The 14,982-nt window shown below is 50.2% G+C and overlaps 1 protein-coding gene across 1 annotated transcript; it reads left to right on the top strand.

Annotated features, from left to right (window-relative positions):
* Window positions 1-907: 907 nt before the first annotated feature.
* IFT52 (intraflagellar transport 52) lies at window positions 908-13,901 on the top strand. The gene is made up of 13 exons (XM_068150115.1): window positions 908-1,117; window positions 2,883-2,970; window positions 3,853-3,982; window positions 5,461-5,536; window positions 5,625-5,696; window positions 6,528-6,654; window positions 7,698-7,784; window positions 8,338-8,406; window positions 9,369-9,523; window positions 10,274-10,361; window positions 11,381-11,489; window positions 11,998-12,143; window positions 13,583-13,901. Exons 1-13 carry the CDS (start codon window positions 999-1,001, stop codon window positions 13,634-13,636), a joined length of 1,320 nt encoding a protein of 439 aa, XP_068006216.1. The 5' UTR covers window positions 908-998; the 3' UTR covers window positions 13,637-13,901.
* The last annotated feature ends 1,081 nt before the right edge of the window (window positions 13,902-14,982 follow it).

The raw sequence follows: 14,982 nt of genomic DNA, 5'->3' as shown, positions 1-14,982 counted from the left end.
TGGGGCTGCTGCCTGAGGGACGACAGCTGAGGGCTTGCCCGGAGTAGGCTCAGCGCTCACTGCCCGGAGCCAGGCCCACGGTGCCCGCAACTGGAGGTCCAGGCAGCCGTGGCTGCGGCCGTGGTGTCCCGGCAGGGTGAGTCCTGGCAGGGTGCAGCCCGAGCCCGCAGCGCGGTGCGCTGAGCGCCGTGCCCCGGCAGAGCGCTGCCGCCCTGTCCTCTCTACCTCTCCCAGCAGCCCGGCAGAGCGCTGCCGCCCTGTCCTCCCTACCTCCCCCGGCAGCCCGGCAGAGCGCTGCCGCCCTGTCCTCCCTACCTCTCCCGGCAGCCCGGCACAGCGCTGCCGCCCTGTCCTCCCTACCTCTCCCGCCGTGCCCCGGCAGCCCGGCACAGCGCTGCCGCCCTGTCCTCCCTACCTCTCCCGGCAGCCCGGCACAGCGCTGCCGCCCTGTCCTCCCTACCTCTCCCGGCAGCCCGGCACAGCGCTGCCGCCCTGTCCTCCCTACCTCTCCCGGCAGCCCGGCACAGCGCTGCCGCCCTGTCCTCCCTACCTCCCCCGGCAGCCCGGCACAGCGCTGCCGCCCTGTCCCCCCTACCTCTCCCGCCGTGCCCCGGCACAGCGCTGCCGCCCTGTCCTCCCTACCTCTCCCGGCAGCCCGGCACAGCGCTGCCGCCCTGTCCTCCCTACCTCCCCCGGCAGCCCGGCACAGCGCTGCCGCCCTGTCCTCCCTACCTCTCCCGCCGTGCCCCGGCACAGCGCTGCCGCCCTGTCCTCCCTACCTCTCCCGCCGTGCCCCGGCACAGGGCTACCGCCCGGCTCTCCCTCCCCTCCCTCCCCTCCCTCCCCTCCCTCCCCCGCCGCGGCCGCCCCGCGCATGCGCCCCGCGCCGGGCCGGTTGCTACGCCGCCGTCCTCGGCCCTGCCGTAGGGTCGGATCCCGAGAGCTGGCGTTCTCCGGCGGCCGTGGCGGCGGCGGCGGTGACAGCCCCGGGTAGCCCTATGGAGAAGGGCCCGCGGAACACCATAGTCTTCAACGCGTCCAAAGGAGAGGCGTTCAGCCTCGCCAGCAGCTACAAATCCCTGCGGAAGAGGCTTCGCGGTAACTGGAAGATCCAGAGGTAAGAGGCAGCCTCGGGGCAGCTGCCTTTGTTGTTTTCTAGGAGGCGCCGTGGGGCCTTTACAGGCAGGGACGAAGGCTGGCCTGGGGTCCCCGGAGGGTTCCAGCAGCCTTCCCAGGCCTCTGCATCTCCCGGGGGTGGCCTCTGCATCTCCCGGGGGTGGCCTCTGCATCTCCCGGGGGTGGCCTCTGCATCTCCCGGGGGTGGCCTCTGCATCTCCCGGGGGTGGCCTCTGCATCTTCCGGGGGTGGCCTCTGCATCTCCCGGGGGTGGCCTCTGCATCTCCCGGGGGTGGCCTCTGCATCTCCCGGGGGTGGCCTCTGCATCTCCCGGGGGTGGCCTCTGCATCTCCCGGGGGTGGCCTCTGCATCTCCCGGGGGTGGCCTCTGCATCTCCCGGGGGTGGCCTCTGCATCTCCCGGGGGTGGCCTCTGCATCTCCCGGGGGTGGCCTCTGCATCTCCCGGGGGTGGCCTCTGCATCTCCCGGGGGTGGCCTCTGCATCTCCCGGGGGTGGCCTCTGCATCTCCCGGGGGTGGCCTCACCTCAGCGCTGTGCAGCCCCGCGGGTAGGGGCTGGGCTCCTGCAGGCCCAGAGAGATCCTGGGAGGTCTGCCCTGGATCCCCGAGTAGTCGCTGGGGATGTGTGTCATAAGGCAAGAGCTCTCGGTTTGCATCGATTGCGCTCTGCCATTAGCTGTAGTTTGCCTTTGGAACTTACAGCTGTCTTACTGCAGAACAGGTTATGTTGGAAAGAACCTTAGAGATCATCTGCTCCAATCTCTCCACCATGGGCAGGGACACCTTTCAACTAGACTCAGCTGCTCACAGCCTCATGCAACCTGGCCTTCACACCCCCCAGGGAGGAGGCATCCACAACCTCCTTGGGCAGCCTGTTCCAGAGTCCCACCACCCTCACACTAAAGTGCTTCTTCCTAAGACCCAGTCTAAACCTATTCTCCCTCACCTCATTGCTCTCTACAACTAGCTGAAGGGAGCCTGTAGCCAGGTGGGGGTTGGTCTCTTCTCCCAGGCAAGCAGCACCAGAACAAGAGGACACAGTCTCAAGCTGTGCCAGGGGAGGTTTAGGCTGGATGTTAGGAAGCAGTTCTTCCCAGAAAGAGAGATTGGCCCTTGGAATGTGCTGCCCAGGGAGGTGGTGGAGTCCCCATCCCTGGAGGTGTTTAGGAAGAGACTGGATGGGGTGCTTGGTATCACAGTATCACAGTATAACTTAGGTTGGAAAGGACCTCGAGGATCATGGTTTAGTTGATTAGATAGGGAGGGAGGCATCCACAACCTATTCCAGTGTCTCACCACCTTCACAGTAAGTTAAGTTGTGTAAGTTATAAGGATGAAAACTCCTGCTGCAGGTGTTTGAGTCTATCATGCTTTAGAGTTTGGGATTAAAAGAAAAACAGCCATTGTGCATCTGATGTTGTGAATCCACTGCAAAATGTTCCCAGAGCAAAAAGAAGCAGAGAGGAAGCTGATGAGGCACAAGGTTTAATAGTAGCTGTGACATCTTATACCAGTTCTGAATCTGCCACAGTACCACGTTCCAGAGACTTTACTATTAGGAATCTGTAAGGATTATTTTTGCTTTAGTTGTTCACTTTAAACCCAGGTAAAAGGATGTGAAGTGACTGAGGTGATTTGCTTTCTGCTTATTTGCCAGCCCTTTGGTTTGGTTTGCCAAACCAGACCAAAGAAGTGTTCAGTCAGGACTGTATCCAACAATAACACATCTTCATTAATCTATTCCTAGCCTAAAAGATGAGATCACATCTGAGAAGCTCTTTGGGGTAAAATTGTGGATTACAGCAGGGCCAAGAGAAAAGTTCAGTGCTGCTGAGGTAAGAGGTCAAGAATTGTTTGCAAATCAGTTATGGTTTGAGATTTGCTTGATGTGAACACAGAAGGCCTTGCACTTGTGCTGCCTTATATGAGTTTACCCTGTTCTCATAGGATCAGGTTGATTGCAAGTAGGCAGAATCATTTACCTTTTTACAGTATCATGGTATCACCAAAGTTGGAAGAGACCTCAAAGATCATCGAGTCCAACCTGTCACCACAGAGCACAACTTTGTCCAGAAGGCATAGCAGAAACTTTACTTAGAGACACTGAAACATTATCCTCACTCACTGCTGTCCATTGCAATTTGGAGAATTCATGCCATTGCTTTTACTGCAATCACATCTGCATCACATCAAAACAGAAGTTGACCCAAATGTATGTGGCTGGTGCTAAGTTCAACATCAGCACACAAGCTACATGGAGCTCACACAAAGTCACTAATGACTGACGTGGATAAGGAGCTCCAGGAGTGGCATTTTGTAGTTTATTGTGATCTCTGTGCTGCTGCAGCTGCATGCAGCTTTGCAAAGCACTCCTCAACAATTAGAAAAGAGACTACTCCAAGCATGTTGAGGCTCCACTTTTGCCATTTGGACAACCAGGGCAGACCTCTGCAGTCAAAAGGCTGAAGAAGCTGCCCACGGTGACTGAATGGATTGGCTTGGTACAGCTCACCACACAGAAAGAACTGGTGATGGTATTTCAGACTGAGGCTTCAGGCTTTTAACTCTGGAGAGCTTGGGCACCCTCATCAGCATTCCTGGCTAAGCAGTTCATTTCTGTTAGCAGACTAAACAGTGGGAAATGCTACCTTACTCCCTGCAGTCCTGTCTGCAGCTTCTTTCACATATATTTTGTCTGGATATTTATTGTTTTCTAGTTTTCTGTTCTGAAGAAATTCCTGGAGGATGGTGGAGCCATCTTGGTGATGCTGAGAGAAGGTGGAGAGTCCAGATGTGGCACAAATATCAACTTCCTGTTGGAAGAATATGGCATCATTTTCAATAATGGTAATGGGGCTTCAGTGATACCTTTTGTTTGTCTGTTTGGAGCGAAACCAAAGCAGCAGGTTCAGCTTGTGTAGCTAAAACCCACGCAGATCCTTTTCACAGAGTACCTGTTGCTCTGTGAGATGGGTTTGCTTGCAGTCTGCATGGATGTGGCAGTGTAATACTGGACACACCAAGGGCTTTCCATGAGCAGAGTACCCTGGTAGCAGCTTCACCATCTCATAGAATCACAGAATCAACCAGGTTGGAAAAGATCTCGGAGATTATCAAGTCCAACCTATCACCTAACACCTCATGACTAACTAAACCATGGCTCCAAATGCCACATCCAATCCTTTGTTGAACACCTCCAGGCACAGTGACTCACCCACCTCCCTGGGCAGCACATCCCAATGGCCAATTACTCTTTATGTGAAGAACTTTCTCCTCACCTCCAGCCTAAACCTCCCCTGGTGCAGCTTGAGACTGTGTCCTCTTGTTCTGTTGGTGGGTGGCTGGGAGAAGAGACCAACCTCCACCTGACTACAACCTCATTTCAGGTAGTTGTAGAGAGCAAGAAGGTCTCCCCTGAGCCTCCTCTTCTCCAGGCTAAGCAACCCCAGCTCCCTCAGCCTCTCCTCACAGGGCTGTGCTCCAGACCTCTCCCCAGCCTCGTTTTCCTTCTCTGGACATGTTCAAGTGTCTCAATGTCCTGCTTAAACTGAGGAGCTCAGAACTGGACACAGGACTCAAGGTGTGGCCTAACCAGCACTGAGTCCAGGGGCAGAATGACCTCCCTGCTCCTGCTGGCCACACTATTTATCTCCATTCCTTTGCTTTGGTTGTCAGGTTTAGAGGTATTTATGCCCAACAATTAATTCTAGTGACATTTCAGGGTTAAAAAGCCTTCTGTTGAGAACATTTTAGTGGACTGAATCACTTCATCCACACTCTGAATAAACAGTGGCACTTTTTTTCAGCAGGCCCAGAAAATGCCATTCACTTTTGGGGGGGTGGGGGGGAGGGGGAAATACCAACCAACCAACAAAACAACTTTGTCTCAGTGTGCATAAAATAGTTGTGGGGTCTTTGGTGGCAGTTCTAGACCCTGCCTTAGGTTTTTTTCTGCCCCCAACTGGTTTCAATCCCTGAAGCTTTTAGTAGGTAGACAGCTAAAGCAAATTTGACCTCATCAAACTTGATACATATCCTCTTAACTGGATCATCCTTTTGCCTCTCCTGCTTGGCAGAAGGCCTGGAGGTGTGCTTGTTTCGTGTAGTTTTTCTTTGAACATGCAAGTATATCCCTGTTGTAAATCTGTGTGTCCAGAAGGTTGATTTGAGTTCTTTTGGGTGCCACATGCCAGCTTTGTGGCCTGAGAAGCAAACAGGCAGGGAATCCAGCAGCTAAATCATTTCTTCCTTGCTGCCTCTGGCACACCAAGCAGCTAAGATGTAAATACCTATTTGTTTTCCCCCCCCTCCCCCCTTTCTTCAAGATGCTGTAGTACGAAATGTATACTACAAGTACCACCACCCAAAAGAAGCACTGATCTCTGATGGAGTTCTGAATAGGTAAGTGTTTGGGGTATATAAATCCTCCCAGCAAACTCTTCTGATTCCTGCTGGTCTCAGCTGAGTTTTGCTTCTCAACATCTTGTAGGGGAATCAGTGTAGCTGCAAGAAGAACGGTGCTTGAGACAACGGATGAAGATGGAAGCGGGCATGACTCCCAGTAAGTGTTTGACTGATGGGAAAAAGAGTTCAGAATGGCTCAGAATTGGCAGGTTTGTAACTACCAGGAGTGTACTGTGCTTGTCTTGAGATTTTCTAATGTCTGTCTTGTGGCCAGCTTCTTACTCCTCTGGTTATATCTGGAAAGGAGAATCAGTTTAGCAGTGTTTGATAACCAATGAGGGAGCAGAAGTGGTAGGCTTGCAGGGAATTATCATCCTCCTGGCCAAAGCTTTTTTTTGCCCCTAGTCTATGGATTTTAATTTGATTAAACAAGGTACCTATGAATAACCTCTGGGTACTGAGGAGTCTGGCTGCAGGCATGAGCCACCCTACATTGTAAAGAGTCTTTATCCAGGGCAAGGTGGCCACTGCAGGTTTTAGCTTTCCATCCCTCTGTGCTGCAGAAGAGTGAGAAGCATTGAGAAGAACACAGTTTTTCTGCAAATAGCTATAATTATTTGAATTCTTCCTTGCAACAGGTCCATGGCCTTCTTGTGCTGGGGACTCCAGAGCTGGAGCCAGCACTGCAGGTGGGCTTTCAGCAGAGCGGAGCAGAGGGGCAGAATGCCCTCCCTCTACCTGCTGCCCATGCTGCTGGGGATCAACCCAGGACACAGCTGGGTCTGTGTGCTTTGCACCTTATTTAAGACAAATCATCAGCCTGGAAAACTGTGTAGAAAGAGACTGAAATGTTGTTAAGGGTTAAGTTTCAAAAGCAGTAGTGCAGAGTTAAAGAGTTTGCAGATCAGGCAGAGAGCATGAGTTCTGTAGGTGTGTCCAGCCTCCCTGACACACACAGGTACTGATGGAGCTCCTGTGTTCCCTGCAGAGCTCTCACTTTCCTGTACCCATTTGGTGCTACACTGAATGTGATGAAGCCAGCAGTGGCTGTTCTGTCAACAGGATCTGTCTGCTTCCCGCTCAACAGGCCTGTTCTAGCTTTCTATCAGCACGAGGTATGACTCTCTGTCTGTCACCCTGCCTTCTCCTCCTGCCCCCCCACAGAAGTTGAGAGTGCATTTTCTGCATCTGCAAACTCCAGATGAGCCCAGTGACTCCTGCCTTCTTGAATGGAAAACTTTTGGGGAGGGAGGGGTGTTCAGCAGAGAATTCATTTGATTGACAGCAAAGATTGCACATTTGTTGAGTTGTCAGATGGATGGTTTTAGTTCCTCAAAGTTTGGGGAGTTTTCCCCACTGTTCTAGTGGTATTTTAGTAAGATTATCATTGCATGGTGGAGGTTCATAGTCTCATAGTATCAGTCAGGGTTGGAAGGGACCACAAGGATCAGCTAGTTCCAACCCCCCTGCCAGGGGCAGGGACACCTCACACTAGATCAGGCTGGCCAGAGCCTCATCCAGCCTGGGCTTAAACACCTCCAGGGACAGGGCCCCAACCACCTCCCTGGACAACCCATTCCAGGGCTTCACCACTCTCATGGGGAAGAACTTCCTCCCCACCTCCAGCCTGAATCTCCCCACCTCCAGCTTCATTCCATTCCCCCTAGTCCTATCACTACCTGAGAGCCTGAGCAGTCCCTCCCCAGCCTTCTTGTAGCCCCCTTCAGATACTGGAAGGCCACAATGAGGTCACCTTGCAGCCTTCTCTTCTCCAGACTGAACAGCCCCAACTCTTTCAGTCTGTCCTCACAGCAGAGCAGCTCCAGCCCTCTGCTCATCCTCATGGCCCTTCTCTGGACACCTTCCAGCACTTCCCTATCCCTCTTGTAACAGGGGCTCCAGGACTGGAGGCAGGACTCCAGGTGGGGTCTCCCCAGAGCTGAGCAGAGGGGGAGAATCACCTCCCTTGACCTGCTGGAGATCATCCAGTCTGACCCCCGTGCTAAAGCAGGGTCACTCACAGCAGGTTGCCCAGGATTGCAATGTCCAGATGGGTTTGGAATTTTTTCCAGAAAGGGATACTCTGCAGCCTCTCTGGGCAGACTGCTTCAGGCCTCCAGAACCCTAGGATCAACTACCTTGCATTCTTTGTTGACAGAGTCAAGGTGGAAAGATGGCAGCACTGGGATCCTCCCACATGTTCAGTGATCAGTATTTAGATAAAGAAGAAAATAGTAAGATCATGGTAAGTTTGGGGGGTGGGTTTGAGTTGTTGTTGAAAACACCATAGTGGATTTTCACAGCACTTACAAAGCCATCCAGAGGCTTCACCTTAGAACAGGGCAGCTATGAAATGGATTCCATGTGGAGATTCTAACCCAACACCAAAGCCTTGAGGAATTGGTTAAAGCACAGCTAACAGGAAGGAGTTTTTAAAGACAAGAGTTTATGATGTGTCTTGTAGGACTCTGAAAAGCTTTCCCTGCTTCCTTTCACCACTTTAGTATTAAGATTTGAACATCAAGTAGGCTGTTATTTTGGCTACTACTTTTTCTCAGCTTCTTTAGAGCTTGATTATGGCTACTGGTTACTACAAACCTTTGCATGTATAGCTCCTGATAGCTGGAGACTGTCATGCACTTTCCATGACTCAGTGCTCCCAGAGGTAAAGACAGATACAGTTTTTACCCTCTCCCTAGATATTCTTTGCTTTATTACCCATCTTTTCCATGAGTGTTTTAATTTGTGATTATTGGGACCCTCCAGAAATTAACTCTTCACTTTTGCCCCTCCTCCAGGATGTGCTTTTCCAGTGGCTCACAACATCAGATATCCATTTGAACCAGATGGATATAGAGGACCCTGAGGTAAGAAAAATCCACTGCAAGTTGGTAAATAACAATGTGATCCAGCAGCCCCAGTATTTAGCTCAAACTGGTTGGCAGCAGGATGGCTGCTGTTGTTGTTGAGCCTTTATTCAGGATCTGTCCCTGGGTAGACAGACGAATTGGGCATGAGTGGAGTCCCCCAGGGGTTGGTACTGGGACCAGTATTACTCAGTGTATTCATCAAGGACCTGGCTGAGGGAATGGAGTTCACTGTCAGCAAGTTTTCTGATGACACAAAACTGGGAGGAGTGGCTGACACATCTGAGGGCTGTGCTGCTGTTTAGTGGAACCTGGACAGGCTGGAGAGCTGGGCAGGGAGAAACTGAATGAAATCCAGCAAGGATAAGTGCAGAGTCTTGCATCTGTGTAAGGACAACCTCATGGACCAGTAGTTTGGGGGCTGGTCTGTTGGAGAGCAGCTCTGGGGAAAAGGACCTGGGAGTCCTGGTAGACAACAGGATGCTCATGAGCCAGCAGTGTGCCCTTGTGGCCAAGGCCAGTGGCATCCTGGGGTGGATTAGAAGGTTGAGAGAGGATCTCCACATCTACTCTGTGCTAGTGAGGCCACATCTGGAATATTGTGTCTAGTTCTGGGCCCCTCAGCTCAAGAAGAACCTCAGGGAACTGCTTCAAAACAGCCCATCACAGAGCTTCAAAGATGAAGGGAGTGGGACCTCTCCTTTATGAGGAAAAGCTGAGGGAGCTGGGACTCTTCAGCTTGGAGGAGACTCTGTCCTGTGTGCAGAAAAAGAGCAGCAGTCATGCACAGCTGACTAGAGAGCTGAAGAGGAGAGTTTGCACTCACCTAGTCAGCTGCACTGCAAAGGGTAAAGAATGAAAGAATTCTTTGTAGATAAGATTTTGGGTGAGATACAAATTAGACAGAGGCTATGGAAATGGGTTGTCTTTTCAGCCCCCTAAGTGTGTGTCTGTGTGTTCAGATTTCAGACTACACCATGCCCCCAGATACCGCTGCGCTCTCGGAGCAGCTGCGGGTCTGCCTGCAGGAAGGAGATGAGATCCCAAGAGACTTCACAAAGCTGTTTGACACGTCCCTTTATCAGCTGGATACAACTGCCCTCCCTTCAGTTATCAAGTCAGCAGCTGTGATTTGATTTATTTACTCCATTCTCTAGTCTGCATTTGCTGTTTGTGCCTAACTGTATCTGTGTGAGAGCAGCGGGGACTGAGCTGTAGGCAGCATCCCGAGCACAGATGTGCCAGGAGGTCGATTTGTACAGCATGACAGTGATGTTTCCTCTCCCTTCTTCTCTTAGCTGTAGTTTCTGACATTGTTTTCTCCTTTTTTCTCACTACTACTGATGCAGTGAAGTGATACTTCTAGTAAAACTACCTGCAGCAATGTTGGGTAGTTCCTGGAGTGCTAACTGGGGTGTTTTTTTCCACTGCTGGATTGCTTGGCATTTACTGAAGTCATCTTTGCATTTCCCAGTAGTTGTGTTGAAAGATTTATCTGCAGCTCAGTGTCCCCAGTTTGCCATCACTGGCAGCTTTGTCCCATGCAAATCATCTGTTACCATGCCATGGATGGACACACTGACACAAAACTCCACTCTGCTCTGGATACTCTTTCTTCTGACTCTCTCTTTCCTGTATTTCCCTCATCCCATCACAAGTAATTCAGTGAAATAGCTTCCTGAAAAACCCTTTTGAAATCCCAAGTCTGCTTTTTGTGAACTGGATCTCATTTTCCTCATGTACCATTTTGGTTTATGCTGTGACTGTGCATAATGTGGCTTCATGCAAAGCCATCCCTACAGCCAGCAACTGGAAATGGGTTATGGGTCATTTCTCATCTCATATTTCATCTTTTTCTGTGCTGCAGAGCTTATGAACAGCTGAATGTGAAGCATGAACCCCTCCAACTCATTCAGCCACAGTTTGAGACTCCACTACCTGTCCTCCAGCCAGCTGTGAGTCATCCTCTTGCTAAAGAGAGCACATGGAGAATCCTTTTTCGTGAGAACATGTGTGGCATCTCCATAGTTGTTTTGAGTGAACAAAAATAAGTGAGAAATGTTCTTGTAACAGTGAATTATGTGGCAGTGGAGTGCCTTGGGTATAAAACCCTTCAGCCCAGTAGCTGCTGCCAGTCCTGTGCTGGTTCAGCCTTTGCTGTGAAAACAGAATGTGGTGTTTCAGAGAGCTGTGGTGGTGCAATATACTGACTGCTGCTGGGGAGGAGCAAGTCTGTCTCACTGTTCTTCCATCTCCTGTGTCCTCTGGGAAAGTAGAAAGTGGAGCATTTGTCTTGCACAGCAAAGGCTAGCCAGGTTTGTGCCAGCAGAGCTGTGAGCTGACAGCAACATGAGCTATGGGGGGGGATGTATCACAGTATCACTGAGGTTGGAAGAGACCTTGAGGATCCTCGAGTCCAACCTGTCACCACAGACCTCACGACTAGACCATGGCACCAAGTGCCACATCCAATCCCCTCTTGAACACCTCCAGGGATGGTGACTCCACCACCTCCCTGGGCAGCCCATGTGTCAAATTGATTTCAAAAGGCAGATTTGACCAAGGAGACAAATGATCTCCTGGGGAGCATTAAGAAGAGTGTGACCAGCAGGTCAAAGGAGGTTCTTCCCCCACTCTACTCTGCCCTAGTGAAGCCACATCTGGAGCACAGGGTCCAGTTCTGGGCTCCCTCATGGAACAAAGCCAAAACCAAGCTGCAAGTGCAGTGCTTCTAATTGTGATGCTAAGTCATGACTTGAGCACACTCATGGCTAAACCCTTCTGGAATATGCAGTGATTTTTACAAACTATAAGTGGAGTTGGAAAAATAAAGGTGTGTTGTGTCCTTGGGAGCTGCTTTGGACTTGATAAAACATTCCTTCCAAGTCCAGCCTCAGTCCAAAACTGTTGAGAGAGATATGTAAAGCATAAGACAAGTATCTGTTGCTGAACTGTGCTGATTGTTCTCTTCAAGGTTTTCCCACCTGCTTTCAAGGATTTGCCTCCTCCTCCTCTGGAGCTCTTTGACTTGGATGAAACTTTTTCCTCTGAGAAAGCTCGTCTTGCAGAGATCACAAACAAGTGTGAGCAGAGCATGCTGATTCTTTACACATTTATGTACAAAGTCCCAAGTGTTTGGAGGACAATGGTTGTTAGATCTGATGTGAAACCCTGGGCCTCCTTCATGACAATCCACTGCTCTCAGCTCAGGAAGCTGGAAGGCCTTGGGAGCTGAGGCCATGACTTGATGTGCCATGACACTGTTTGTGTGTCATGACATTTCCTGACTCTCCTGCCTCCTCTTTCCTCTCTCATGCATGATGTGTGTTGCATGCTCTTGCTGATGTATTCCACATCTCTTTATGCTTTGAAGCTAAAAACCTTGCGATGATTTTGAACACACCTGAAGCCTAAAGTGGATGAGAAAGCAGTAGCTGCAGGAGTACATCACAGCTAGTGCACTGAATTTAGTTATAGGGCTTAACCCCTTAGAATGCCAGCAACCAGTGGAGGTTTGTAGGCCATTTTTGCCCAGCTGCTGCAGATGTGTGTGCTCTTACCCTGCCTTCTGCCCTGGGGCTGTTCCTTTAGGTACTGATGATGACCTGGAGTTCTACGTGCGGAAGTGTGGCGATATCCTGGGAATAACAAGCAAACTCCCAAAGGAGAAGCAAGATGCCAAACATATCCTGGAGCACATCTTCTTCCAAGTGGTTGAGTTTAAGAAACTGAACCAGGTATTTTTAGGAACAGAGTCACAAGTGGCTGGTTGGTAGTAGTGGGATGGAGGCTGATCGGTCTTTGTGGCAGCTACATTAGTCCCAGGCAAGAGGCACAGTGATGTGTTCAGACATTTGTTATGTAAGAGATCAGACCCAGTGGAGTGTGATCCAAAATAATACTTCTGCCTGTTGATCTGCAGAGAATGCAGTGCTCAAGTTAGTAAGTCCTTCCCTTGTTTTAATTGGGGGATTAATACCTGCAAGTGTAGTTTTGGTAATTGCAGCTAAGTCCAGCTCATTTCCTGGTGTGTTGTGTAACAGCAGTGTGCCCTCAGCAACCACCACAGCTTGCTAGTGCTGCAAGAGAGATGTGAGATATCTGAGGGGTAGGGGGGAAAGAGGATGGGGCCAGATTCTTTTCAGTGGTGCCCAGTGACAGGACAAGGGACACCAGGCAGAAACTGGAACCCAGGAGGTTCCATTTAAATAGGAGAATCATTTTTGCTGGGAGGGTGCCAGAGCCCTGGAGCAGGCTGCCCAGAGGGGTTGTGGAGTCACCTCCTCTGGAGAGATTTCCAGACCTGCCTGGACATTGTGATCCTGGGCAAGTTGCTGCAGGTGCCCCTGCTTTAGCAGGGGGGTTGGACTAGGTGATTTCCAGAGGTCCCTTTCACACCCCAGCATGCTGGCATTCTGGGATTCTCTGAAACCAGCATTCTCGCTCACAAGAGGCACTGTGTTGAAATGATTCTTCATAGCAGATTTGAAGCTTCAAAATCTCTCCCCTGAAGGGAGGTTGTAGACAGGCTGGGGCTGGTCTCTCCTCCCAGGCAACCAGCACTAGAACAAGAGGACACAGTCTCAGGCTGCACCAGGGGAGGTTCAGACTGGATGTTAGGAGGAAATTCTACACAGAGAGTGTGATTGCCCATTGGAATGGGTTGCCTGGGGAGGTGGTGGAGTCACCATCACTGGAGGTGTTTAGGAGGAGACTTGATAGGGTGCTTGGTGCCATGGGTTAGTTGATTAGGGGGTGTTGGATGATAGGTTGAACGTGATGATCTTGAAGGTCTCTTCCAACCTGGTCTGGTCTGGTCTATTCTATTCCTATTCTATTCCTATTGCTATCCTATCCTATTCTATTTCTATTCTATTCTGTTCTATTCTATTCTATTCTGTTCTGTTCTGTTCTGTTCTATTCTATTCTATTTATATTCCTATTCTATTTATATTCCTATTCTATTTATATTCCTATTCTTATTCTATTCTTATTCCATTCCATTCCATTCCATTCCATTCCATTCCATTCTATTCTTTGGAGCATCTTAGTAAAGTCAGCTCTTGCTGCTAACAAGTGTTCCCCAGAGAGTCAAGTTGAAACAAAAATCTGACCTTTCTGCCCAGTTGTTAATTGTTTTATCTCCCTTTTTTTGTCTCCTCTTCCTTTGCCTAAGGAACATGACACTGACACGAGTGAAGCTGGATTCCAGAATGTAACTGAGTCCTGACCTTCCCTGCTCTGAGACAAACCTTTTGGGTAAAACCAAGACTTCTCCTATTTTATTTTTCAGACCTCTGCCTTCACTATATTATTTGGGACCACCTCAGTAGTTCACTTGAATGTTTGGGTCGTTTCTGTGCAGTAATTTGGGTGATTAATGCCTTTTGAGGAAGTGTTGGCCTGTCACAAGCATTTTTCCAAAGAATTTCCTATTTTTCTATTTCTGTAGTGAAACTGTAATTTTGTAATATATGAATAAACAAGAACCTTATACAAAGAATGTGGTTTGGGGCCTTCTTTCCCCTGGTACTCAGCACTGGTGAGGGTGGATCTTGAATACTGGGTTCAGCCTGGGGCCTCTCACTGCAAGAAGGATATTGAGGTGCTGGAGCAGGTCCAGAGAAGGGCAATAAAGCTGGGGAAGGGTCTGGAGAACAGGGCTGGGGAGGAGCAGCTAAGGGAGAAAAAGAGGCTGAGGGGAGACTTTCTTGCTCACAGCTCCCTGAAAGGAGGCTGGAGCCAGGTCAGGGTTGGTCTCTTCTCCCAAGGAACAAGCAATAGGACAAGAGGATGGGGCCAGACTCTTTTCAGTGGTGTCCAGTGACAGGACAAGTGGCAGCAGGCACAAACTGGAACCCAGGAGGTTCCCTCTGAACAGGAGGAGAAATTTACTTGCTGTGAGGGTGCTGGAGGCCTGGAGCAGGCTGCCCAGAGGAGTCTCCCATCTCTTGCTCTGCTACATTTTTGACACCAAAGCTGCATTTTGCAAAAGATCTTTATCCCACTAAAGATCTGCTCTTCATGCTTCTCACACCAGCTTGGCAGAGGTTTTCCTAAGGAGGTGCCCCCAGAGCACCTGCAAAGTTGCTCATGGGCTCAGGTGTGCCAACAGAGTATCAGCAGCAGTGTTTGTGTTTCTGCTGCTTCTGCAGCCCTGTCTGCTTTGCAGCAGCGTGTTTGAAATGCTTCACTTCTTAATCTTTGGTTGATTTCAGTTTAAGGACACAGTTTCTGTTTGTCACACAGAGTACTTTGCACATTCCAGCTACAGATTTACACAATAAGCCTAATCTGTCCTCAGCTTTATCAGTGCCAGTCAGCCAGCACAGGCTGCAGCCGAACCAAACAACTGTGTCACCCTCTCCCCAGTTACAGATTTGGTTTGTGCTCTTCTCTGGTGTTTATACTTCAAACTGTACGCCCTTTCTGGGCCATTTTTCTGTCACCTGTTCCTGATGTTGCAACATGAATTAGAAACACATCACCTGAGCAGGCAGGGAATGCAAGCAGCTCCCTGTTTACTCTTTGCCTGCTGTGCCTCTCTGAAGGAAGAGATTTTTGCCCTGGCTGGCT

The sequence above is a fragment of the Melanerpes formicivorus genome, unplaced genomic scaffold (genome assembly GCF_026170545.1).
Source record: "Melanerpes formicivorus ecotype bairdi unplaced genomic scaffold, bMelFor1.0.p_v2 SCAF_19, whole genome shotgun sequence".
NCBI lineage: Eukaryota > Metazoa > Chordata > Aves > Piciformes > Picidae > Melanerpes > Melanerpes formicivorus.
Note: the sequence above shows the minus strand (reverse complement) of the source record. Positions and strands in the feature narration are given on the sequence as shown.